Source organism: Cucumis sativus, chromosome 6, assembly GCF_000004075.3.
Source record: "Cucumis sativus cultivar 9930 chromosome 6, Cucumber_9930_V3, whole genome shotgun sequence".
NCBI lineage: Eukaryota > Viridiplantae > Streptophyta > Magnoliopsida > Cucurbitales > Cucurbitaceae > Cucumis > Cucumis sativus.
Genome location: NC_026660.2, coordinates 12440945 through 12464642, shown reverse-complemented (window position 1 = coordinate 12464642; position 23698 = coordinate 12440945). Strand labels below are relative to the sequence as shown.

Below are 23698 nucleotides of genomic sequence, written 5' to 3'. Positions count from 1 at the left end.
TTATGTTTTACTGAATTTTTAAGTCAAGGAATTTATAAGTGAATGTCTCAAACCATTCTAATTAATTAATATTCATTTTGTAGTAATAATCTTTAGTGAAGTTTTGAGGATTTTTTTTTTTTTTTTTTTTGAGTAAAAAGGTATGAGATTTTTTATGCTGAAAAATTGATAAGATTCGCGTATTCACCGTATGATTATTCGGAAGCAATAACATAGGATTAGGCATACACAATTACTTAATTTTAACAAGTTTTTTTTTTCAATATGACTATTGTATGATTCGGTTTAACTACAAATTATTGTGAGATAAAATGAAAAGCCAACCCATAGGATTTAAAGGTTAGAATTCAAGAATTCATTTGTATGTTGATTGTTTTGTTTTAAAAAATAATTATCTTATGAGAAGCTGTATCTGAGATGATTATGTCAAATAACAATTTTCATCCAACTAGCCATTAAAGTGGTCAAACCCATTCAACTTCGAGGATTTCTTTTTTGGAGAATCTTCCCACGATTAATTTGGCTAGCCAGGACTAATTTGATGACCAAAGAGTTTAATTTGTGTTGAGACTAATCATAGATTTTATTTTTCTCAATTGCTTAGGGATAAGATTGAATCTCCAACTTTAATTATGTGAAAATAGCAAAATCGTCCAAAATATTTGCTAAGGTAAACAGATAAGATAAACAAATTGAACTAAATTTAATTTCACTAAACGGAATCATTAAAACATTTCAGCTAACAATAAAAGAACCCAAAATTCATGATCGAGAAGCAAAATTCATCTAAATTTATACGTAAATTAGACAGTACCAAATAGCAGAATTTCCAGAATTTGCTTCAATTTTCATCATCTTCTTCTTCTTCTCCTTCAACCTTCTGTCCAAATCCTCTCGGTCCACCTCTAGCTCTAACTTTCTTCTTTTTCCCACTCTTCTTCTTCTTCCCCGCTTCCTCTTTCTCAAACTTCTCCTTCTCTCTTTTCTGCAAGAAATCCGTCACACCAATGTAGATCACCTGAAACCAAGAGACACACAACAACCGGATGTGTAAAAGAAAAGAAAAGAAAAGCCCCAACCAAAGGGATGATATTCAATCGAAATGATTTTACCCCGATTGTGAGAATAGAAAGACCGATGAAAGCAGTAAAGAGAAGAACAGAGATTATCGTGGAGACGCCGTCGTCATTGGTGGATCCTACTATCTCCTGCGATTTCTCGGCGGCCAGCAGTGCGGCGGAATCTGAGGGTAAAGTTTGTTGAGATGTGGCGGCATGGATCCTCGAAATTGAGAGTTGTTTTTGACGATTTTGGCGGAGAGGATTGAGAAGGGGAAGTGTTGGGCGGGAAAAGAGAGCGGTGGAGAAAGGGAACGGGGGGATGAGGAAGAACGGAGAGTAGGAAGAAGGTTGGAAGAGGAGAGGGAAATTGGTAGAGATAGAGAAATGAATGTAGTGGAAGCCATGGCTCATCCGCTTTACCTTTCTCTCTCACTGATTCAGTAGCAAACGCATCCTCGCTGTCCAGATCCACGACGTCGTTTCGTCGTCGTGAAGGCTCTATAAAGCCTTCTCAATCTCTTCCCTTCCAAATTTCGAACATTGTTTTAAACAATAAAATTAAAAAAACAAAATAAAACAAAATTTTAATTTGTCATAGAAAATTATAGTCCAATTTTAATAAAGAAAAATTACATGACAGATATGAAAAGTAATTACTTATATTATAGGGCTATAAAAAAGAATGGTTACGATGACTCTATCCTCCTAAGTTTTATTTTTTCTACTTTTACAAATGTTGCTAAATAATTTTCCTTTTTTTTTTTACCATATTTATAACTAATTTAACTCATTTTGTTATATCTAACATAGAATCCACCTATCATTTACACATGGAGTATTGAATTATTGTACATCTTCATATCGTTACCATTCCTTTATATTCTCACTTTTCTTATTCGCGGTTTCTTGTTCTCTTCCTCCAGAATTTATTCCTTCTTCATTATCTCTCATTTTTTTTTCAATGCATACCAAAATCTAAATGATCACTATTATTTATATTCCAAATAAATAAGTGATAGATCTTAAAGATCGTCACCAAGATATAAACGATTGTTTACTAATACCAATACCTACCAAGATCATTTAGATTTTGTACAATATCTATCTTGTACCAATATCTAAATAATTAATTGTTTATCCAAGATAGATAGAGATAGACCACTATCATTGTCTATTTCAGTTAGATAATGATAGACTCAAACGATTGTTTAGATAAACAATGTGAATCAATATCTAAATGATATTTTAGATTATATTATACGAGTGTCTTATTTTTGTTGTGTGAGTTTTTAACTTGTTTTAAAATTGTTGTATGTAAATTTTTTTGCGTTTTTGTTATATTTTTTAAAAAACTTAAATTTAAAAAGGATTTATAATAATAAAATAATAATAATAATTCAAGCTGTGGTTAAACTAACATTTTGGTTTGCATGGTCTGAAGTTGTGTAAATGACTAATTTTAGTTGTAAGATTTATTTACAATAATGGAAAATATAAAGATTAAAATGGAAGGTCCAGAAAATATTATAATCCAAAATAATGAATTATAATCCAAAAAAAGTATGGTTGGGGTTGATTAAAATTGATATTGAAAAATGTTAATTGTTTTAATTGAGATAGATTATGATGAAATCGGAGTACAAGAGTGGTGTGTGTGTGTTGCGGCCATTGAATATGAATCTTTATGTTTTATTTGCGTATCAAAGAGGTACTAAGATTTGGAAGATGATTGAATATGATTATGTTGATAAGAATGCATTGGATGATATTGAGTTCCTCGCGTCATGTGGGAGGATTAGAACAAGATACTCGGATTTAATTGTCCACCCAGCAGATGTGAGTCATCTTCCCGGTCAATTTGGCATCCATCAAAGAGCGAAAAGGTTTGGTAGTGGCCCGATATGAATGATGCCGAATTGGGCCAGTTTCCAAAAAATAGTGACGACCCAATAACGTTTGAAGAAAATGACCATAATAGCCTTGAAAATATAGTTGAGCATGCTCCTCAACCAATGCAAAGGCAGAACATAAAGTGCCAGCTCCAGGTGTCAGTTGATCAGGCGATCACCTCCCATTGTAATCTCTTAACACGGAATCAGGAACGGCTAGGATCCACTAAGACCACGTCTCTACCACTGGTAGCGAGTACAGTGTAGTACTAAATTCTAGCAAGTAGACTTAGATAATGAAAAGAGAGCGATATTTCAGCGTACCAAAAATATCTTGCCGAATTGCCACTATCCGAGTCCCTAGTCCCGATTCCCGATTCCCAACCTTCTCCTTCCTATGAGACATTGTTCCCGTTTTCTCTGATCTTCCAAACACATTCTTCGAAACGAAAAATCTTACCACGGATCGAACCAACCTTACTTTTTGAATCCAAGATTCCAATAAGCTACTCTAATAACACTCGATTTGGTTGAGGAATCGAAGAACAAGAATCAATTTCTTATGGAGAAGAAGAAGAGGGAATTCCAATTCGGCGGTGGTAATGGTTGTAGAAATGAGGATGAAAGAGTTCTTCTATGGGAGGATGGGCTGCCGGATGTTGAGAAATTAACCCCTCTTTCTCAATCGTTAATATCGCAGGAACTCGCTTCCGCGTTTAGGATTTTGATGGAACCTCATCGGAGTATATTAGATGTTAATTCGGCATCGAAGATGACGATATTGAATATTCGTGATGGACAGTCAGAAGGATACAGGAGTTTTGAGTTTAAGTACGATCAGACGCGGAGGGAAGACGTTGTGATGGTTGAATCAGACGAGGGGATAAATCCAGATGATTTGGGATCTGATTCGCGGAAATTGAGGAGGGTTGATTGTGTTGAGGAGACGAATTTAGCACCTCGAGCGGAGAGTTTGATTGAGGATGCAGCATTGGCTCGAACCTTGAAGCGACCTAGGCTCGCGTGGACTCCACAATTACACAAACGGTTCGTGGATGTGGTTTCTCACCTAGGGCTTAAAGACGCAGCTCCCAAAGCTATTATGCAAATGATGAATGTGGAGGGATTGACTCGTGAAAATGTTGCTAGTCATCTTCAGAAGTATCGACTTTACTTGAAGAGGACGCAGATTTCTTCAACAACTGATGAAGCTCTTGTTCCGATGCCCGTAACGCAGAATGCTCACGATTCTTCTCCCGGTGCCGCCGATTCACACGGAAACGACTATTTTCCGGCTACTTTTCCAGTGACTTATATGCCATCTCCGATGATGCCTATGATGTTTTATGGTATGGGAGCTCACGGCCATGGTCTTAGTCAAACCGCCATGCCAATGGTTAACCTAACCAATGTACCTACTCATTCGTGTAGCACGAAAGGGCAGCATGATTTATAGAATTGACAACTGACAAGTAGGGTTCGATTTGGATTTGGCCTTTTATTGTGTTCTTAATCCAAAACTCGAAATGATAAATGAAGTTAGAGAAGATTTCATCTGGATCTTGAATGGAGCATTCTTTTAACTCTCTCCTTTTCTCTTTCTCTCTATCTTTTTGGCTGGAATTACAAAGTGAAGCATTAGTAATTAGAATCTTGAATGAAAATTTTGAGTACATTAGATTTTGTTTATTGGGTTATCTCTAATGAATGAAATTCTGTTGAGAGAATCATTTTGACAACCCCCTGAAACAACTGGAAGAACTTGGCAGCTTGCAGCCATTATAGATATTTTTTTTTCATCTTTGTTGTTTTGAAGAAAGGTTTTGCTAAGCTGTCTCTATCCAACTGCACCCAGGAAATTTCTTCATCTTTCTCTTCTTCATCATCTTCTTCAGCTTCACAACATGTCCCCAACTCCCTGCATTAGCATATATATCAGACAATAACAAACTGTTCCCAACACTTCCAGGTTCCAATTCTGATAAATGTTTGGCTGCTTCCTCAGCTAGTTCTATTTCTCCATGCTTCCTACAAGCACCTAACAAAGCTCCCCATACGTATAAATCAGGCTTGACTGGCATTGTCTTGATCAAATCATAAGCCTCGGCCAACTTCCCTGCTCGACCGAACACGTCAACCATACAGGCATAATGCTCGACTCTAGGAACAATACCATATTTACTTTGCATCAACTGGAACAAACTTCTTCCCAAATCAACCAGCCCAGCATGAGCACAAGCAGTAAGAATTGCTGTAAATGTTAGATGATCAAGTTTCTTCTCATCATCGTCCTTCATTTGATGGAAAAGCTCTATTGCTTCATTGCAATATCCATGATTTGCATACCCAAAAATCATGGAGTTCCAAGTAGCTGAATTCCTTTCAGACATCCTCCAAAATAATATCTTTGCTTCATAAAAATATCCACATTTTGCATACATATCAACCAATGCAGTCCTCACATACACATCCTTTTTCAACTCCAAGAGCCAGAGAATGTCCATGGATTTCCTTCCCGCATCGCCCGTTTCCAACCGATGCACAAGCAGGCAAGAGACTACTGATTGTAGCAGAAGTTGGATGAAACCCAGCATTCAACATCCTTCTAAATGTATCAAAAGCCTCCTCATTTCTAAAGTTTTGTACAAACCCAGATATCACAGATGTCCAAGATACTACATCTGGTTCTATCCCATTGGCTTCCATCTCTTTGAAAAGCTCACGAACCATTTTCTTCCTCACCAATCTGAGAAAAACCTGTAACCAAAGTGTTCCAAGTCACCAGGTTGGGTTTTATACCCAATACTTGCATCTCCTCCACCAGATTCAAAGCTTCCTCAGCTAATCCATGGTGGGCATACCCTGAAACCATCGCATTCAATGCCACCAAATCCTTCCCAGCCATTGATTCAAACACTCGCCGAGCTTTCTCAACCTCTCCACTTTTCGCATACATATCTATCAACGCACTGCAGACATAAGCATCAGATTCAAGGGAGTTTTTGAGGATTAAGGTATGGAGTTTTCTCCCAGTAGTTTTCTCGGAGAGATGACCACAAGCTTTCAAGACACTGGGAATGATGTACTCGCTAGGTCTTAATCCTCCTCTCTGCAGCTCACAAAATACACTCAAAGCTTCTGGGTAATACCCACAACGAGAATAAGCCCCAATCAAAACAATCCACCGGCGAGGATTTGTTCGGGGAATTTTGTCGAACAATATCCGTGCATCCTTGATTTTGCCACATGCGGCGTAGAAGGCTATGAACTTCGCAGCAAAATGTGTCAAACGGGCTGATCCATCGATGATCAATCGAGCATGAAGTGACCTCCCGAAGTTCAAATCTCGATTGCGTCCACACGTCTCGATGAGTTCAATATATCCATCGGACGAGGAACAAAACCCACGAAGGATGGCCGGAAATCTGTTTGGAGCTCGAAGAAATACAGCGCCGCCGGTAAGAGAGAGCATCCCAAATTCCCGGTGGAAGAAGAAGAAGTGGGATTTATGAAGTTACGGTAAATGAGTAATTTTGTATAGAAAAACTATTTAATCCAACGCAAAAAAGTGACACGGCATCGCATGAAGAGAAAGAAAGACAAAACCAAATCCGAAAGCCAAATGCCTCAATAGGAACCTCAAAGTAAAATGAGAAGAGAAACAAACCGAGAGAGAGAATTGAGTCGCCGATTAGTTCTCGAACATGCTCGAATTGGCTATACCGCAAAATTTCCCTTACATTATCTCTGACGCCATTTCAAGATCTGTTTCTTATCCTTATATTTTCTTTTGTCGAAATCAACTAAAATCTTCAATATCCAATCGCCGGTTCTTCAGTTACCCGCTGTTGGCACCTCAGAGCTTTGAATCAAGTTTACTTGACGTATCGTAGGAAGAGCTTTGTGACGCTTGTGAAAGCGAGTCGGAGAGAGTCACCGTACGAAGTGCTTGGTGTTTCTCCAACCGCAACTCCAAATGAAATCAAAAGGGCTTATCGGAAACTGGCTCTGAAGTATCATCCCGATGTTAATAAAGAGGTAATCGGGGAATTTCTGCCCTATTTCTTAATTTGCTTTTCTGGGTCTCTTTTGTAATCTGGTTGGAGTTTGGAAGTTAAGTTTCTTGATAAACTAATCTACGTAGGGAATTGCAGGAGAAAGTTTCAAGCTACTGAGATAGGGATTTCTGTTTTTTAAAAAAATGATCAATAAGTTGTGGAATCTGATCTACTATCTTTAGTTTGTGGGGAAAGTCTAATTAACTAAGATGATTCAATGATTTTTTTTACCTCGCATTTAGCGAACTCAGTTCTTGTTATTTTAGAACTTAAAGATACTGTTGTACAACCTGTAGAACATATCTGTTCAAGTATGGTCGTAACTCGGTTCTTTTTCCTCCATGCTTGTTATCTTAAAACGAGTGCAACTTCAAATTTTCTATTGTTTCCAAAAGATGGAAATTGGTCCACGAAGAGACTAATTAATAAAGTCTATAAAAGTACCCATTTAACTTGGAAGGAAGACAGACTCGGTGGTACAGATTCCAAGCTCGCACGTCTAGTCTAGTCGGGTTATGCTTCTGTTATATATATATATTTAATGTAGTGGATGTTTTAGCTTTGACAGACATCTCTATCTGATGAGTTCTTTTAGTAATTATTTTGAGGTTGCTTTTTAATGTTTTACCTGAAATTGGGTGAAATGTTCATTAACCAATCTCTTTGTTTTTTGGTTAATTTTGTAGCCTAATGCACAGGAGAAATTTATGCGTATTAAACATGCATACAACACATTGCTGAATTCTGAATCTCGAAGGAAATATGATTATGGGAATCATGGATCTGATTTTTCATATTCATCTGCCCAACGTAGCCAAGATGAAGAAACATTTTACGGACTAGGTAATCTCTTTAGGCTCTTTTGCTATTCACTTTTATCATTTCTGTAATGATCGTTTTTATGTATGGTAGAGCATATTGTTGTCTGAACTCTGGAGTTTTCCGATTAAATTCTTCTCTACTTGCTAGACCATATTTATTGTCTGTAAATAAGTGACTAAAGAATGAAAAAAGTTCCTAAAATGGTGTCTATAAGGTGAGAGCTTTAGAGCTGGCACGGTGTTTTAAATAGTCCTTCCAGGCGCTACGGTGCAGGTCAGTGCCTCACATTGAAAGGCCAGACACACAGAAGAAGGCTCACACCTTTGTAAAACCCTTAGCCATGGGCTTTTTTCAATTATTAAATTAAAGGGGGTGTTCTTTGTTATTAATTAAAAAGTTAAAATTTACTAACATTAAATGTATTTTTTAAAAAACAATTCATGTTCCGACTTCATTTTAAAGTATGCTTTTAAAATATTATGAGAAAAAAAAAGACCACTCACTTCAAGTTTGCTTTCTCTTCTTTGGAAGGCTATTGTACTGATTGTGACTAAGCTTGTAGTTTCAGACTGTCTCTAAAATACTAACCAGCCGATCATTTTAATTCTTGGGCGCTGAGTATAGGTGGAACGCTTGTTTCTTGTGTAACTAGAAAAGATCTTGAATTGGGGCGTATTTGTGCACCAAATTTTATCTTGAAGTATTTGTGCATAAAATTTTGCTTGCTGGGTGAAATTTTTTAATTTCTTCGTTAATGTGAAATTCAACTTAACAAAATGCTATTCATCTATTCTGCTCATTACTAATTTGGATGATACTTTTTAGTTTCTACACTCTTTCACAAGATTTTAGAATTCTCAGTTACCTTTATCAAAGCTTCCTTTTCTACGGAATACACTATGGAAAGCTCTTCCTTGAGCATGTTAATCTATTGAATGGATTTAGTCCCATTTTTCTGTTGTTGATCTCTCTTTTAGTCTTGTTCATTTCTTCTATTTAAGACCGCTTCCGTTATGCTGCAGGTAATTTTTTCAAGGATGTTCAAATAGCAGTAGGTAGATTTGTTCTCTCTGACATGATTAATGCAGACGCTAGTTATCAATCTGCTTGATTTAAGAACTGGCTAAACATCTTTTATTTTCTCCTTTGTATTGCTTGTAAAATAAGTTGGAATTTGTAGCTAAAAGCTGTTTTTTTTTTTTTCTTAACAGGGGACTTCTTTAAGGATCTTCAAGAGGAATTTCGAAATTGGGAGGCCAGTGTTTCTTCACAAGGGACGCCGAAGAGCCTTTGGGAAGAACTGGGGGTGAGACATTGATTTAGTTAGAAATTTAAATAACATATCAAAAGAATGGGTTTAATCATTTAGATACTCGGTTCCTGTACTCTTGGCTGTGGTTCACTTTGTTTGTCGCACTTTCAAAATGTCTACTTTGGTTTATATTGATAATTTTACTTTGGAATGTTCATTTTAGTCTATTTAATTGTAGAAAGGGATCATTCGGTCTGAATTTTGAATTGCAAAATGAAGCCTTTGCATGAGTTGTTTAAATGTGTATTTACGTATTTCAGGAAATTGGAGAGGAATTTGTGGAATTTCTTGAGAAAGAACTCAACATAATCGATGATTCAGAAGCTGAATCAAATAACAACAAAGCATCAGATAAGACAGATTCTTTTAGAACTTCCAATGCTGATAGCATGAGAAACGATGGTCGAAGTCAAACCAGCAAGGGAAGTAGTATCGAGGATGATATCGACGAGATAGAAGCCACACTTTTGAAGTTGAAGAGGGAATTGGGGTTGTAGCATGGAAATGCAATGCAGAATGGCTGCCTTTCAACCATATTTTTCTGTCAAGAGAACATTAAATTGGGTCTGATTCTGAAAGCTCATCTTAGTGGACCTGGGAGGAGGTAACTCTCGACAAAGTATATATGGCCTTTTCCAATTCTCCTATGATGCCATTGGAATCTCATATAATTTGGTTGAAATTGGCAAATGTTTGGCCATAAACTCTCTTTTAATGCTGCTACTGCTCATAGAGGTGTTAAAATGAGTATGAACTTTCTGGTTGTAGGTATCATTTTGTTGTGTAACATATTTGAAATTCTATTTTTTAGTCCATAACATTACAGTAAGAACAAAAAAAAATTGGATCTACATTTTACTCTTGATCAAAAGTTTCTTCATTGCCTTGTTAACCTTCCTTAGACCTAGAAATTTGTTTAAATTTCATCCTTAGCCTTCCTTTTTACTAAATACAATTTGTTCTTAATTCTTGTTCTAAATCTAACAACGCTACCTCAGGAACCTGTTTTTTCAATTTAATTACAAACATAAAGTATACATAAATTCTATATAGTCTGAAATCCCAACATATCAAAATTTGTGTATATCACAATACATAAACCCTAGAGTAAAAAATATTTCCACTTATATCAAATAAATGAACATATATATACGAGGGATTAAGGGGTTGGGGTGTAGTGAGCATACTTTGTCCAGGGCGATATTTGCCTATGGTTGTATGTTCAAATACTCAGACTTATCTTATCTTTATGTCTTATGTTTAGTTTACGTAATTGCTTTCCTTTTCATGTAATAAATCTATAGTGTGATGTTTCGGTTTTTTCATATTCAAACCTAGTCGAGCCCTATGTAATAAAATAAATAAAAGTTTTGTTTAAAATAAATGAAAACATTTCAAGTATTCATTTAAAATCAATAGTAAATAAAATGTGTGAAGAAAATAATAAATAAATATTAGGTAAAATACTAGTCGGGCCGGGCCCTATTTAAAATAAAAGAAATTTCTAGGAGAAAACTTGAGTTTTGAAATAATCTTATGAAAATTGAATACTGAAAACAGTACATGCGGAATAAAATAATATATTGTCCCTCTATGGTGAACCACGGTCTCTTCCACGGTCTCTTCTTGTCATTCGTCAACTTAGCCGGTAAAACTAAATATAGAGAAATGGTGACACTACTACTATGACAGTTGTATACATCCCAAATTAAAAGGAGAAAAGAAAAAACTGTCACAAAAGCTAAAAAACCGTATTTTTGACGGAAAAAGACGAAATTTTTCGAATTTCACTTTCCGGGACAGTTATTTGATGTCATAAAAGATACAAAAATAGTTTATTTAATTTATTAAAATAAAATATATTTTAAATCCAAAGTTTATTAAAATCAGATTTTTTTCCTAATTCTAAAAACATTAAACAATTTATTTATTAAAATAAAACATCTCCAAAACCCTTTCTCTACCTCCTCCTCCTCCTCTTCTCTTCTTCTTCATCTCTTCTTCATCTTTTTTTCTTCTTCTTAGTGGAAGATCCATGAGTCGCCCCTCCTTTTGGATTTTTCCTCCCTTTCGGTAACCATCTCTCCTTCTCTCACGCACGCTGGAAACAACGAGACTTTTCGTCAATGACTCGCCTGAAATCCCCCTCTTTCTCTCCTTCAGCCGACGCACCACCCAACACCCCTTGCACGGGTGAATCTCAGCTATTATTTCTATTTTTTGTATTTATATAATATATTAACTTCAAATGCTTTTATTTTACCCACAATATGATATATTGATGGTTCTTTTTATGAAAAACATCCTCATAGTTTTGCTTTTATAGAAGATATGTTTTTGTTTTGTCTACCATCATATTCAATATTGTTGTTTACGTTCATTTTTCTAATTTGAATCTACATTTTTTCTTTATGGTTGGCTATGTGATGAACATTTTGGTAGCTTACAATGTGTTTGATGAAATGCCTCAATGAAGCATTTGGTTGATTTTTAATTGATTTTTGTTTGTTCTAATTAGGAAATCAAGGTCAAGGGAGATTTCATGGCTATGGGCTGAAGCTTTGAGAAAAAAGAATGAAAAATGAAATGTGAGATTTTAACTTTGATGGTGTGTAAGGTCTTTTTGTTTGTCTATGAATTTTCCAAGTGAATTTGAGTACACTTGATTTTTCTATTGATCTTTTGTTTATGGTTGCTATTGAGTTCTATCGTAATGGCATGATATTTATAGCATAAACAAACTATATATATAAACTTGAACACAAGTACTTTTTTCTAACTCATTACTAAATTATTGTAATTTGGTTACTCTTAATTTACTAATGATTGAAAGATTAAAAAAAGTTATGAACGTTTTCACTATGACAAAGAATTTTCACTATGAGGAAGAAATGAACTCTTTATGTTACTAATGAACTTATCTTGATTTATAGGAAGCTCTAATAAACCATCAATTTAAGCAATTGTGAATTCTATTTCTTTTTATTGGTGTTGGAAGTCGGTATGCAATAATGGTCCTACTCCTCTTAGAAAGTGGATAAGTTTCATTATTATGTTATTGAACTCCATGACCATCGAATGTTGTTAGACTTATATTGGAAAGTTTCAAAACTTTATTTTTCTTTTTTCATCGGCTTGCAACCCTTAATATGTAAATTTGGAAATACATTTTACAGGTAGTTTTTCTTCATATTTTCATGATTGGGAAGGTTTGACTGATAGTGTAGACTATGCTTGTAGAATAAAATTTATGTTGTATATAACTCTTTGGTCATATATATATAGAGATAGATAGATATTACTATATGATTGAATTTATTTATACTTACCATCTGTTCTCATGTTAATATGAATTTATGCATGTAACACTTAAAATTCTTATTCATATGCATGCTCTTTCATTTTTTCTAACTTTTCATTGGTTGGTGACAAGAAAGAAAAATAATGTTCAATGATAGAATCTCTGAAAGGGGACAAAATAAGTAAAACACCCAAAGAAACAATAGAACAAAAAAAATACAAGAGCCTAAGAAATAAATAGAGGAACCAAAAACAGCAAACCAAACTGTCCAAGCTACAAAAAAAAAAAAATCAAGACTTTGAAAATTCAAAGACAACAATGAAGACAAAAGCTTATTTATTTATTTATTTTTATTTTTATAATAAGAGCAATGTCATTAATAGATGAATGGAATAAGGGAGAACAAACCCATTCGATTGTTTCAAGCTTAGTTAGGTTACATACTTGCCACAGTATGATTTTTGAGTGCAAAGCAAAATGAGAAAGTTAACATGATAGCAACAAGGCCACAAAACCAACCCTATGGTGAGTGACTTTTACAACAAGATCTTGGTGGGTGACTTCATCAAGATTGGAAATCTTTTTCATAGAAACACCAACATTATAAGAGATAGATTACACTAAAAAATAATTCTTATATATGTGATACTAAGGTAGCTCTTTTGTAACCTTGTCATGCATGTAGTGTTATTGATGCATGTAGTGATAGTTAAGGCTCAATGTTGAAATTTTCTATAAGAGTAGTGATAGTTAAACCAACCCAGAGGTTCAAAGTCTACAACTTCAAGAGTTTCCTTTCAAAGAAAATTTTCAAAGATGAAGGCTTACCGGTTGGTCGTTTATGCTTTTGAGAAAATCTTGTTATATGTATTTTTATGCTCTTTACAATGGTTTTGATTAAGGGCTGAAATTATTATGTACTTGTAAATTGTAAAAACTTGATTGAAAATGTATGAATATTACAAAGTGTATTATAACGTACATATGTCGTCAATAGCGAAACAATGACATTTAAATTTTCAGAAAAACTGTCATGATTGCACTATATTTGACTGAAAATAATTGTCATCAATATTAAAACAATGACATTTTCATAAGAAAAACTGTCACAATTGCCCTGCAGGAAAAAAATGTCGTCAATAGCAAAACAATGACATTTAATTTCTAAAAAAAATGTCACAATTGACATATCCTTGAAATTTAAAAAATGTCATAATATAAAATATGACAGATATTTGTTGTCATAAAATAGTAATTAACGACATTTATTTTTCTGTCATGCAAAAACTTATTGCAACCGTTTTAGAAAACTATCATGGAATGACTTTCCATGACTCCCGCTTCTATGATTGTAAATAACGATGTAGACCACTTTTCTTGTAGTATGAGTATAATTTATAGTCAATAAGGAACCCACTATTATTCCCGCTAAATATTTGTTAAATTTCTGTTAGAGTCTTGTAGGAAGGTACTGTCTAAACATTTTGCTCCCGATAAACCTAACATAATATTATAGTCTATATAAATATGTCACATCATAAATACTGTAACTTAGTCAAACATAACTCTATCATATCATGTTTAATCATAGCATACCTCAAATACAATGTATCATGTAATTTTAATGTAAGCAATCTATCATAACATCTCAATCATACATGTTTTCCCTTAACTACATTAATACATGATACAAAATATACATGCAATTTTAACATGGGGATCCAATAGAAAAATCTCTTACCTAGATATTAGCTACACAAAATTTAATCATGGCTGCGGTCAAACTTTCCAATAAGCCAATCCAACGAATGAGGTTGAAATCCAATTCGACCTTAGTTCGGAGAATTTCACAACTCAAATTCCCAATTAAAATTTACCAAACGTTCAAGCAAAATATCTCATCTTAAAATCCACAACTTAACTTGGTTGGGACAAAATAGATAAATACTGGAAGTACCATATCCAATCAAAAGTAAGCAATTCTCACCAAGTAGTGTCTCAAAACAGGGAACGACTCGACAAAGGCAGTCGACTCGGGCGCACGGCTCGCGAAAAGGAACCGGCTCGAACACTTGCACTCGCGCAGCTTGGAGACGTGCGACTTGATGGGGGGAACGACTATGTGAAGGTTGTAGCAGCTCGGGTCTAAAACGCGGCTGACGCGTGCAACTTGAAGAGGGGCTCGGCTGCGTGGGTTATGTGCGGCTGTCGAGATGGGGAACGATCAGCGTCGTGGACTTCTGTACAAAGAGAGACGATCGACGACGGAGGAGAAGTGCACGGAGGAAGACAAAGGTCGTTCGACGGTCTAAACGCAACAACAAGTCGACGCGGCTGGAGGGAATCGAATGGTTGGCTACGCGATCGTGACACTTCGACTTTGGGACGAACTGAGACGCTCTCACCGAAATGCTGCACGCGACGAAGGCTAGAGGAGTGGGGCGACGGCGTCTGCTCCTAGGGATTCTTTGTAGAGAGGAAATGTGAATGGTAAAGGCACGTGAGAACCTCTATTAAATATATACAATAATAATATTATCTATTTTCCCCAAATAACTCCTCTTTTCCTTTTTCTCTTTCCAATCCAATTAATTTCTCTCTCTCTTTGATAAGGCAATCAAATTATCTCCTCTAAATTCTCAAAATACAATATCTTTTCAAAATAATTATTTTTCTTTTCCTCAAAATACTAATTATTTACGATTATTTCTCTTTAATAATTATATTATCTTCGTAATATAATTATTTCTCTTTAATAATTATATTATGGGGATAATATAATTATTTCAACATTTCCTAAACAACCAATATCCTTAAATCTCACCAAATTTAATTATCTACATCATTCAACTTTTATCAAAGTATAACTAAATTTCAAAATATAACAATTACTCAAATATTCTTTCCATAAATATTTAATTAATCCTAATCTCCCGAGACATATAATTCTCACCAAAACTCAATTCACTCCAAAATATTTCTATCATTAATAATTTAACCAAGATAATCCAATTTAAAAATTGTCTTATTTTTGGAGCGTTACAGTAACGAGCATACTTGTCTAGGGCGATGTTTGTCTATAGTCATATGCTCAAATACCCCAAATTTATCTTATCCTTATGTCTTATGTTTAGTTTAGCTAGTTAGTTTCCTTTTCATGTAATAAATATATAGTGTGATGTTTCGATTTTTTCATATGCAAGTCTACTAGAGCGCTTAAAAAGTTCAAAATGCACTATAGGGGAGGTATAGTAGTTGAAACCCTACCCAAGCCTTATTGCACTATTTGCAATTTAAGTTTTTCGTTGCAATTGACAGATTTCAATTCTTGTTTTAACAACGATTTCAATGAAATTATTTTTTTTCACTATTTCTAAACCATTTTCTAAAAAAAAAAAAACGTGACGGGAGGTTGAATCGTATCATGAGTTTGTCCGCGATTTTTCGAATTTTGATTGACTAACTTGTTGACTAGGTCGAACAAGTGCCGCACAATCGCTCGTCCTGAGGTTAAAAGGTTGCGATCGTGACAGAGACATGTGTCCCCTTCACATTCTCGATTTTTGTATTTTAATATTAATTTTGAAATGTTAGATTACAATATATATTAAATAATGCTTTCTTTTTACTAAATTATGGTTCTGTAGTGGTTGTGCCCCCAATTATTTTTATAAAATAATTTTTATTCCAAATATCAATAATTTTTTTCTTCAAATGACTTTTTAAAATGAAGATAATTTGAATTTTCTTCCTAAATATGAATAATTTTCTTCTCAAGATGATTTCCTAGGACGAAGATAATTTGATTTTTCTTCCTAAATTTCAATGATTTCCTAAAAGAATATAATTTGATTTTCTAAAAAGAATATAATTTGATTTCTTAAATGAAATATAGTTTTAAGAAAACTTATCTAAGATAAAAGAAAAACCTGCTTTGTTTCCTATCTCTCATTTGTTATCTTAGAAAAAAAATCGATGATCCAAACTTTCACTCTCTCGAAAATATTCCATGAAAAATGAATCATTTTTTAATGTAATTTTTAAATTCACATATTTACATTACTTATGCATATACTTACTTTATACTATTTCAAAATTAAAGGTTACAAGATAATTTTAATACTCCATATATCAATTTTATTAAAAATTTCAATAATGTCATAAAAATAATTTTTTAAAAAGAAGAACAAAACTTAACTAAAATAAAACCTTAACTTATATTTTTCTAACCATCATTTGCTATCTAATAAATATTTAGAAAAAAATGGGATTTAAATTTTCACTCTTCCAACAACATTAAAAATGTATTATTTTCTTATGCAATTTTTAAATTTATATTTACATTACAAAAAAATCATATGAAAATTACTAAACTTTTTTTGTCTTATAGGATCAGCCAAACCTCGAGATAATTTTTAAATATTTTTTGTGTGTTTATTACCATATAAAATTTATGATCCTTCATTTCAAATATCGAGTTTCATTCATCCATCTAGTCCCACGTGGTCGACGGTTTGGTTGCTGGTGATCGGTCACCGATTTGGTTGTGTTTAGGGTTGGTATGAAGGTGGAAAGACGAAGGTTAGAGAGAAAGAAGAGGTGGTGGGATGAAAAGGATTGGGTTAGCGGGTGAATTAATTGGGGTTTTGGAAATTAATTTTATGTAAAACGAAAATGACACAACTAAAATTTCTCCCAGTGAAGCCTTCATCTTGAGAGATTGGGCTCTCTCTCCTGCCACAGCCAAAGCTTCGATTAAAGAAGCATGCGGCCATGTACTGTTTCATTCGTCCTTTTCACAGCGCTGTTCATCTTCTCAAGCCCTCTTCCATATTAAATTCTAACCACAGACCTTTAATTTCTTGTCATTACACTCACTCTGAAGATGTTTCCATCAAACCCCTCCTTCAAACACACAATGTTGTTGACATCCAATTTCTTGTTCAATTACTGCGACATGGGTCTCCCCCTACTCCTCCCATTCTCACTAAAACCATATCCATCTGCACAAAATCCACCCTTCTGGACTTTGGAATTCAAGTCCATTCAACCATTATCAAGCTGGGTTTCTCTCTCAATCCTTATATTTTTACTGCTCTTGTTGATATGTATGGTAAATGTTGGTCTATCTCGGATGCCCACAAGGTGTTTGATGAAATGAGTTGTCCAAGTGTGGTCACTTGGAATTCTTTGGTTACTGGTTATTTGCAAGCTGGCTACCCTTTGATGGCAGTTTCTTTGTTTTTAGAGATGCTAAAGAAAGGGATTGAACCCACCCCTTCAGTTTATCTGGTGGTCTTGTGGGCTGTTCTCAGTTACAAAAGGGAGATCTTGGAAGTCAACTTCATGCTATGAGTTTGAAACTAAGGTTTTCGTCTAATGTTGTTGTGGGTACAGGATTAATTGATATGTACTCTAAGTGTTGCAACCTTCAGGATTCGAGGAGAGTGTTCGATATAATGCTGAACAAGAATGTGTTTACTTGGACTTCGATGATCTCTGGTTATGCTCGGAATCAGTTGCCTCATGAGGCAATGATTTTGATGAGAGAAATGCTGCATTTGAATCTTAAACCAAATGGTATGACTTATAATAGCTTGCTAAGTTCATTTTCATGTCCTCGTCATTTTGATAAATGTAAGCAAATCCATTGTCGCATAATAACGGAAGGGTACGAGAGTAATAACTATATAGCTGTTACACTTGTTACTGCATATTCAGAATGTTGCGGTAGCTTGGAAGACTATAGGAAGGTTTGCTCAAACATTAGAATGTCAGACCAGATTTCGTGGAATGCAGTCATAGCTGGTTTTACGAACTTGGGAATTGGTGAGGAAGCTTTGGAATGTTTCATTCAAATGAGGAGGGAAAAATTTGATGTGGACTTCTTCACATTTACAAGCATTTTTAAGGCTATAGGTATGACTTCAGCTCTAGAAGAAGGAAAGCAAATTCATGGTCTAGTTTATAAAACTGGATATACTCTAAATTTATCTGTCCAAAATGGTCTTGTGTCTATGTATGCTAGATCTGGTGCTATCAGGGATTCAAAAATGGTCTTCTCGATGATGAATGAACACGACTTAATATCCTGGAATTCATTGCTTTCAGGATGTGCTTACCATGGATGTGGTGAAGAGGCTATAGACTTATTTGAGAAAATGAGAAGAACGTGTATCAAACCAGATAATACCTCATTCCTTGCTGTTCTCACTGCTTGTAGTCATGTTGGCTTGCTGGACAAGGGACTTGAATATTTCAAGTTGATGAGAAATAGTGAATTGGTCGAACCTCCAAAGCTGGAGCATTATGCTACCTTGGTTGACCTTTTCGGTCGAGCAGGAAAGCTTTATGAAGCTGAAGCTTTCATTGAAAGCATCCCGATAGAACCAGGGATTTCAATTTACAAAGCTTTGTTGAGTGCTTGCCTAATCCATGGAAATAAAGATATTGCCATTCGTACTGCGAAAAAGCTTTTGGAACTATATCCATATGATCCAGCAACTTACATCATGTTGTCGAATGCGCTGGGGAGAGATGGTTATTGGGATGATGCTGCTAGCATAAGGAGGCTAATGTCCAACAGAGGAGTCAAGAAAGAACCTGGTTTCAGCTGGATGTGACTTCATTAAAGGGGAATTTTCAGGATAAATTATGATCCTACAAGGCAAATGGTTGACAGATAAACACTTTTAATGGGGTTCATAGCTAAACTTCCTCAAAGATCATTTTATAATTATCCTTTGGGTTTATTCTCTGGGACGAGGTTCATTCGATACCTGTGGTTGATACTTACTTTGTGATCCTTGGGTTTGTCCCTTTTCTGGTGAAGAATTTGACAAATACATGATTCCTAGCTCTGTATTTATTCAAAACTAACTTATTTGTGGTAGATCAACTGCATATCTGGGTCTCTTTACCACAAATTTGATGCTCTATGTACATCATTTGGACCGAGTAAATGAGGCTATGCTATTGCAGGAGAAACTCTTAAGTTATGGGGCGTGAGAAGGGGGATTTGAAATTGGGTAAGACCAAACAAATCAGTAGGAGAAGACAAATAATTGAACCAAAATTTCAAAATTTCCTCTCCAAGGATATAGATAAATTAGTGATTAGGAGATTATGCATCGATGACAGAGGTGCCACACCAATCAATATACGTAGTTGCTTCATTGCTTGTAATTTAGAGGGAGAACCAGCGATGTATTTATGTCTGTCATGACTGAAAAGAGCATAGCCCTCAAAGAGCACCCTTCGAATTTCCTCAAACTGAGAAAGGAACATTTGGAGCTGAAGCTTGTTGAAAATTCCCAGAGAAAATTGTTCCTTCCTCCAGATTAGTATTGCTGAACAAGAAATGCAGGAAGTTACACAGCTGAAATTGCCTGCACTGGAAGATTAAGTTTGGTCTTCCTTCATTCAGTTTAGATGTAAATGCTAGAAATCTGTTTGTAAAAGTTACTGATTGGAAATACATTGGGTATTGTTAATGACTAGCAATTTTGTTTATCGTTTAATGATACTAAGCTTTTAATGAAGTTTTATTACAGTAACAATTTACATTACTGGAGGCAAAGCTGTAGAAAATTCCTAAGAGTCAATGCTGGAAGCTTTTGTCGTCGAATCTGGCTGTTGGGACATAGTTTTTAGTAGATGAATCTGCACAGCCTTCAGGAACAATGATATTAACTTGTTGCGTTCCTCTTCCCCCATTGATTCTTTAAAATTGCAAAAAATGAACGATTAATGTGAATTAAATCCCAAAAACAAATGATAGACAGACTAGAATTGAAAACTTTCCCTACCATAAGAAGTTCCCGACTGTACAACAACATCCTCATTTGCATCTACAGTAGCAGCTTCTTTAAAAATGAAAAAAAGAAAACCTAATTAGGCTTTATTTAAAAAATAAAAACAAATTATCAAAGACTACTTTGAACGTAAGAGTTGCTTACCAGAACTTCCTGACTGAACGACATCCTCATTTGCACCCATAAGAGCCGGTTCTTCTAAATTTTATAAAACTGACCATTAATGGTTTGACTTGCATATAACAAATAGTCTTCAAATGTAAAATTTGCCTACCAGAAATTTCCGACTGAACAACATCCTCAGTTGCATCTTCGACAGCAACTTCTTTAAAATTGAAAAATGAATTATTGTCTTAGATCAAATTTCTTAATGTAAATGATCAAGGAGCAACTTTAGATGTAAATGTTAATTACCATAAGAAGTTTTTGACTGAACAGCATCCTCATTTGCAATTCCAAGTGGGACTTCTAAGATTGCAAGGAAGAATTATTAGTGTAAACTAAATTTTAGAAAACAAATGATCAAGACATGATTTTAAATGTAGAAGCTGCCTACCATGAGAAGTTTCTAACTGAACGACATCCTCATTTGTATCGATAAGAGCCTCAACTGTTTCTTCGATGGCGTTTTCAAGAGCTGTTTCTTTAGCATTGGAAAAAAAAAAGAGATTAAATTTAAGAACACAAATAATCAAGACATGAATTTGAATGTGAAAGTTAACTACCGTTCGAACTTCCTGACTCAACATCCTCATTTGCATCTTCAAGAGCAACTTCTTTAAAGTGAAAAGAGAATGATAAGTTTAGATTAAATTTCATAAACCAAATGATCCACACACAACTTTGGATTTAAAAGTTACTTACCTTCAGAAGTTTCTGACTGAACAACATCTTCATTTGCAACATCGAGGGCAGCTTCTTTAAAATTGTAAAAGAAAAACAAAACAATCAATACAGATTAATTTTATAAAAAACAAATTATGGAGAAACGACTTTGAACGTAAAAGTTGTTTACCCTGAGAAGTCTTAAACTGAACATCATCCTCGTTTGCATCTCCAAGAGCAGCTTCGTTCAGATACTTGTCAGCCAATTTAACTCTCTTCACATTCTCCTGTTCCATGACGAGCATGTTGCCATATTCAAGAAGCTTTTCTATTGTCATCTTCGGTTGGTCAAAAGTTGGGGGACTTTCCTTGGAGTTAACAAGATTTCTTCCAATGCGCTCAACGCCAACGCCTACAGCCCACTTTCTCACTTCATCGTCATAAACTCGAGCTCTCAAAGCACCAAAGAAGTCTGCAAAACAGTTATATAACTTATAATAAGAGATGCTAAACGTCTGTAAGAGATGATCATTTACAATTAATTAGCTCAACTGGAACATCCCTATACAGAAATTATACAACTTACCTATTGACTGTCCTGGGAAGGTGTCGACAAGTTTGACAATATCCTCGAAAGGCACGCCATCAGTCCTAAATATTCCAGTGCAAATACCAATACGATCTTCACGAGTTGGAGCCCAGTAGAATTTATCCATCCGACCATCACGAATGAGAGGTGCATATAACGTTGAGAAGTCGTTACCAGTTACTATGATGGGAACTCTGGGATTTTCTTCCTTGTTATACATGCCTGGTAGCTGCACATTGGTTGGGTTGTCAGCAATGTTCATAAGAGTAGCATTTACCATCTGGTTATTCACTGTGTACTGGGTAGTCCCACCAAGCCTTCCAGCTCCAGCATCAAGATCGTTGATAAATAGACAACACATTTTCCCTTTCTTGATGATATCAGCTGCCTCTCTGTATCTTTGCCTGATCAATTTTGCTGGCTCTCCTGCATTCCCACTTTCTAATTCCCCAGCACTCATCATAATAGGGCTGAAAATTCATCATAACTAAAAAAATTAAGACCAACAATATATCAGGGAGACGTAGAAGCCTGTATGATGAACTTAAACCCTCCAAACAACTTCCTCAGAACTAGATGGTTTTTAACTTACTTGATTCCCATCTTAGCAAATACAAGTTCACACTGGAAAGACTTTCCTTGACCTTTACCTCCCCAAACACCCAGAATGAGAGGAACCTAAAATAAATGCATCCAAGAAGGTTGGCAAGTTAGCACTGAAAGACAAACAAGAACTTATTGTCAAATTGTCGCGTCATATTTTTAACCTTAATGTTCGGGAGGGTCAAGAAGTTCTTAACAATGTGAACCGTAAGTTTGTCCATGAAAGCTGGAGCTATGTAAAACCCATCCACATTATTGTCGTAGCTGTAACTGAAACATTGTCACACTTTAAGTACACTAGCATAAAAATGTTCAAACCTACTGCAGAGTTCCATATTAAAACTTACTCTCGAAGTCCAGCACTAATGTATTCATATGAACTCAATACAGCATTGTGAGTTCCTGTCCCCATGGGAGCTTGGAAAAGAGGATCCGCCAAACCCTTCCCTCTGGTAATGTCTTGTTGGTCATCAGAAGTATCGAAAGCAAGGCCACGCCATTTGTCCTTCTCGGTCTGCTTCTCCTCATCCTGCTCAGCAACAATCTTGAAGTTTCCAGTCACCATTTTTGAGGTGGTGAATCTAGAACTGACCTTTAACCTGCTGCCCAAAAACGCAGAGTTTGGAACTAAACCTCCATAGTTACTGTTGTTTAGCTGCATAGTGTTAATTTTAGAATCGTCAGGCTCTCTTATTTTCAAGCTTATACAAGTCATTACATTACAGATGAAATTCCCCATTCTTTGCTACACCTAAAGCTGTAAATAAAATGACCTTTCAAGATTGAATGATGAAACCCAGATAGAAAAGATGAAATTATTTTAATATATTGGTATTCTCCATCAAATTACCCAAAAGATTAGGCAGGAAGAAACAGTACCGTTGTTCTATTAACAGCTCCAATGGTTGAAACCGTGGCAGCCATGGATTAAGGATTAAGGAGGGTCTGAACCAGTGAAAATTCTAGTTGCAACCTTGCACCATCCCTCCTCTCAAAATAGATGAACAATCGAGTGAATCATCTTGAGCTTTCTGAAATTGGCTGTTCAGCCTCTTCACTGCGTCCAATGAACTCTTGAGAGACTTGCTAGTATTCACAACCACACACGTGGCAAACTAAGGCACCCATTCAGTAAAATTACTAACAAAACATGATTCTCAAATCTGCTTAATCTAAAGCGACCGTTGAGGTTAGGATTTAAGTCCCCCTCTGCACCACGTAAAAAGTGGATGTGAAAGACAAACGAAAACAGAGCTCTCATATTTTTTACATAATACTGAAACCACAAACTTTCTCCATTCCATACAGTATGGCCCGTACCCAGGAAGGTAAAACCCAAGCATAATTCAAGAGGTATCCAAAACGATCCGTGCAAAATAAAACAAAAAACTTGCTTTCTATCCAATCCCAAATATACAAAAACA

The 23698-nt window shown here is 35.3% G+C and overlaps 6 protein-coding genes across 15 annotated transcripts; 3 read left to right on the top strand and 3 right to left on the bottom strand.

Annotated features, from left to right (window-relative positions):
• Positions 1 to 684: 684 nt before the first annotated feature.
• On the bottom strand, positions 685 to 1574 carry LOC101205908. Its single transcript, XM_004143081.3, has 2 exons — positions 1113 to 1574; positions 685 to 1018 (listed from the first exon to the last, which is right to left on the bottom strand). Exons 1-2 carry the CDS (start codon positions 1470 to 1472, stop codon positions 842 to 844), a joined length of 537 nt encoding a protein of 178 aa, XP_004143129.2. The 5' UTR covers positions 1473 to 1574; the 3' UTR covers positions 685 to 841.
• Positions 1575 to 3086: 1512 nt separating this feature from the next.
• On the top strand, positions 3087 to 4677 carry LOC116404543 (transcription factor PCL1-like). Its single transcript, XM_031887226.1, has one exon. The coding sequence runs from the start codon at positions 3513 to 3515 to the stop codon at positions 4404 to 4406; it is 894 nt and encodes a 297-aa protein (XP_031743086.1). The 5' UTR covers positions 3087 to 3512; the 3' UTR covers positions 4407 to 4677.
• On the bottom strand, positions 4582 to 6459 carry LOC116404542 (pentatricopeptide repeat-containing protein At5g59600-like). Its single transcript, XM_031887225.1, is given in 3 exon segments — positions 4582 to 5424; positions 5426 to 5686; positions 5688 to 6459. Coding segments are annotated over 3 exon segments (1644 nt in total). The 5' UTR covers positions 6423 to 6459; the 3' UTR covers positions 4582 to 4776.
• Positions 6460 to 6624: 165 nt separating this feature from the next.
• LOC116404544 lies at positions 6625 to 10034 on the top strand. Of its 2 annotated transcripts, XM_031887227.1 has the most exons (5): positions 6625 to 6988; positions 7695 to 7851; positions 8853 to 8885; positions 9042 to 9136; positions 9403 to 10034. In XM_031887227.1, the coding sequence occupies exons 2-5, from the start codon at positions 7716 to 7718 to the stop codon at positions 9637 to 9639; spliced, it is 501 nt and encodes a 166-aa protein (XP_031743087.1). In that variant the 5' UTR covers positions 6625 to 6988; positions 7695 to 7715; the 3' UTR covers positions 9640 to 10034. The 2 variants fall into 2 exon arrangements, with proteins under 2 accessions (XP_031743087.1, XP_031743088.1); XM_031887228.1 differs by lacking the exon at positions 8853 to 8885.
• A 6859-nt stretch (positions 10035 to 16893) lies between these two features.
• LOC116404611 (pentatricopeptide repeat-containing protein At3g24000, mitochondrial-like) lies at positions 16894 to 19963 on the top strand. Of its 2 annotated transcripts, none has more exons than XM_031887615.1 (2): positions 16894 to 18023; positions 18165 to 19963. In XM_031887615.1, exons 1-2 carry the CDS (start codon positions 17795 to 17797, stop codon positions 19064 to 19066), a joined length of 1131 nt encoding a protein of 376 aa, XP_031743475.1. In that variant the 5' UTR covers positions 16894 to 17794; the 3' UTR covers positions 19067 to 19963. The 2 variants fall into 2 exon arrangements, with proteins under 2 accessions (XP_031743475.1, XP_031743476.1); XM_031887616.1 differs by having other exon boundaries at positions 16894 to 18362; positions 18555 to 19963.
• Positions 19870 to 23540, bottom strand: LOC116401603 (ribulose bisphosphate carboxylase/oxygenase activase, chloroplastic). Of its 8 annotated transcripts, none has more exons than XM_031887613.1 (14): positions 23154 to 23540; positions 22622 to 22929; positions 22439 to 22544; positions 22264 to 22349; positions 21669 to 22141; positions 21273 to 21554; positions 21122 to 21175; positions 20983 to 21033; positions 20814 to 20894; positions 20672 to 20722; positions 20532 to 20582; positions 20402 to 20455; positions 20252 to 20308; positions 19870 to 20164 (listed from the first exon to the last, which is right to left on the bottom strand). In XM_031887613.1, exons 1-14 carry the CDS (start codon positions 23196 to 23198, stop codon positions 20037 to 20039), a joined length of 1827 nt encoding a protein of 608 aa, XP_031743473.1. In that variant the 5' UTR covers positions 23199 to 23540; the 3' UTR covers positions 19870 to 20036. The 8 variants fall into 8 exon arrangements, with proteins under 8 accessions (XP_031743473.1, XP_031743472.1, XP_011656299.1 ...); XM_031887612.1 differs by having other exon boundaries at positions 20532 to 20579; positions 20814 to 20900; positions 23154 to 23539; XM_011657997.2 differs by having other exon boundaries at positions 20672 to 20725; positions 20983 to 21030; positions 23154 to 23537.
• Positions 23541 to 23698: the final 158 nt, after the last annotated feature.

Coding starts and splice junctions, on each gene's coding strand:
- LOC116404611 (XM_031887615.1), top strand. CDS start 17,795: ATGAGTTTGAAACTAAGGTTTTCGTCTAATGTTGTTGTGGGTACAGGA. Junction 18,024..18,164: donor TTTGAATCTTAAACCAAATG/GTATGACTTATA, acceptor CTGCATATTCAG/AATGTTGCGGTAGCTTGGAA.
- LOC116401603 (XM_031887610.1), bottom strand. CDS start 23,198: ATGGCTGCCACGGTTTCAACCATTGGAGCTGTTAATAGAACAACG. Junction 21,034..21,121: donor TCAGTCAGAAACTTCTGAAG/GTAAGTAACTTT, acceptor TTCACTTTAAAG/AAGTTGCTCTTGAAGATGCA. Junction 20,165..20,251: donor ACAGTCGGGAACTTCTTATG/GTAGGGAAAGTT, acceptor GCAATTTTAAAG/AATCAATGGGGGAAGAGGAA.
- LOC116404544 (XM_031887227.1), top strand. CDS start 7,716: ATGCGTATTAAACATGCATACAACACATTGCTGAATTCTGAATCTCGA. Junction 7,852..8,852: donor AGAAACATTTTACGGACTAG/GTAATCTCTTTA, acceptor GTTATGCTGCAG/GTAATTTTTTCAAGGATGTT. Junction 9,137..9,402: donor GCCTTTGGGAAGAACTGGGG/GTGAGACATTGA, acceptor TACGTATTTCAG/GAAATTGGAGAGGAATTTGT.
- LOC116404543 (XM_031887226.1), top strand. CDS start 3,513: ATGGAGAAGAAGAAGAGGGAATTCCAATTCGGCGGTGGTAATGGTTGT.
- LOC101205908 (XM_004143081.3), bottom strand. CDS start 1,472: ATGAGCCATGGCTTCCACTACATTCATTTCTCTATCTCTACCAATTTC. Junction 1,019..1,112: donor TTTCTATTCTCACAATCGGG/GTAAAATCATTT, acceptor TCTTGGTTTCAG/GTGATCTACATTGGTGTGAC.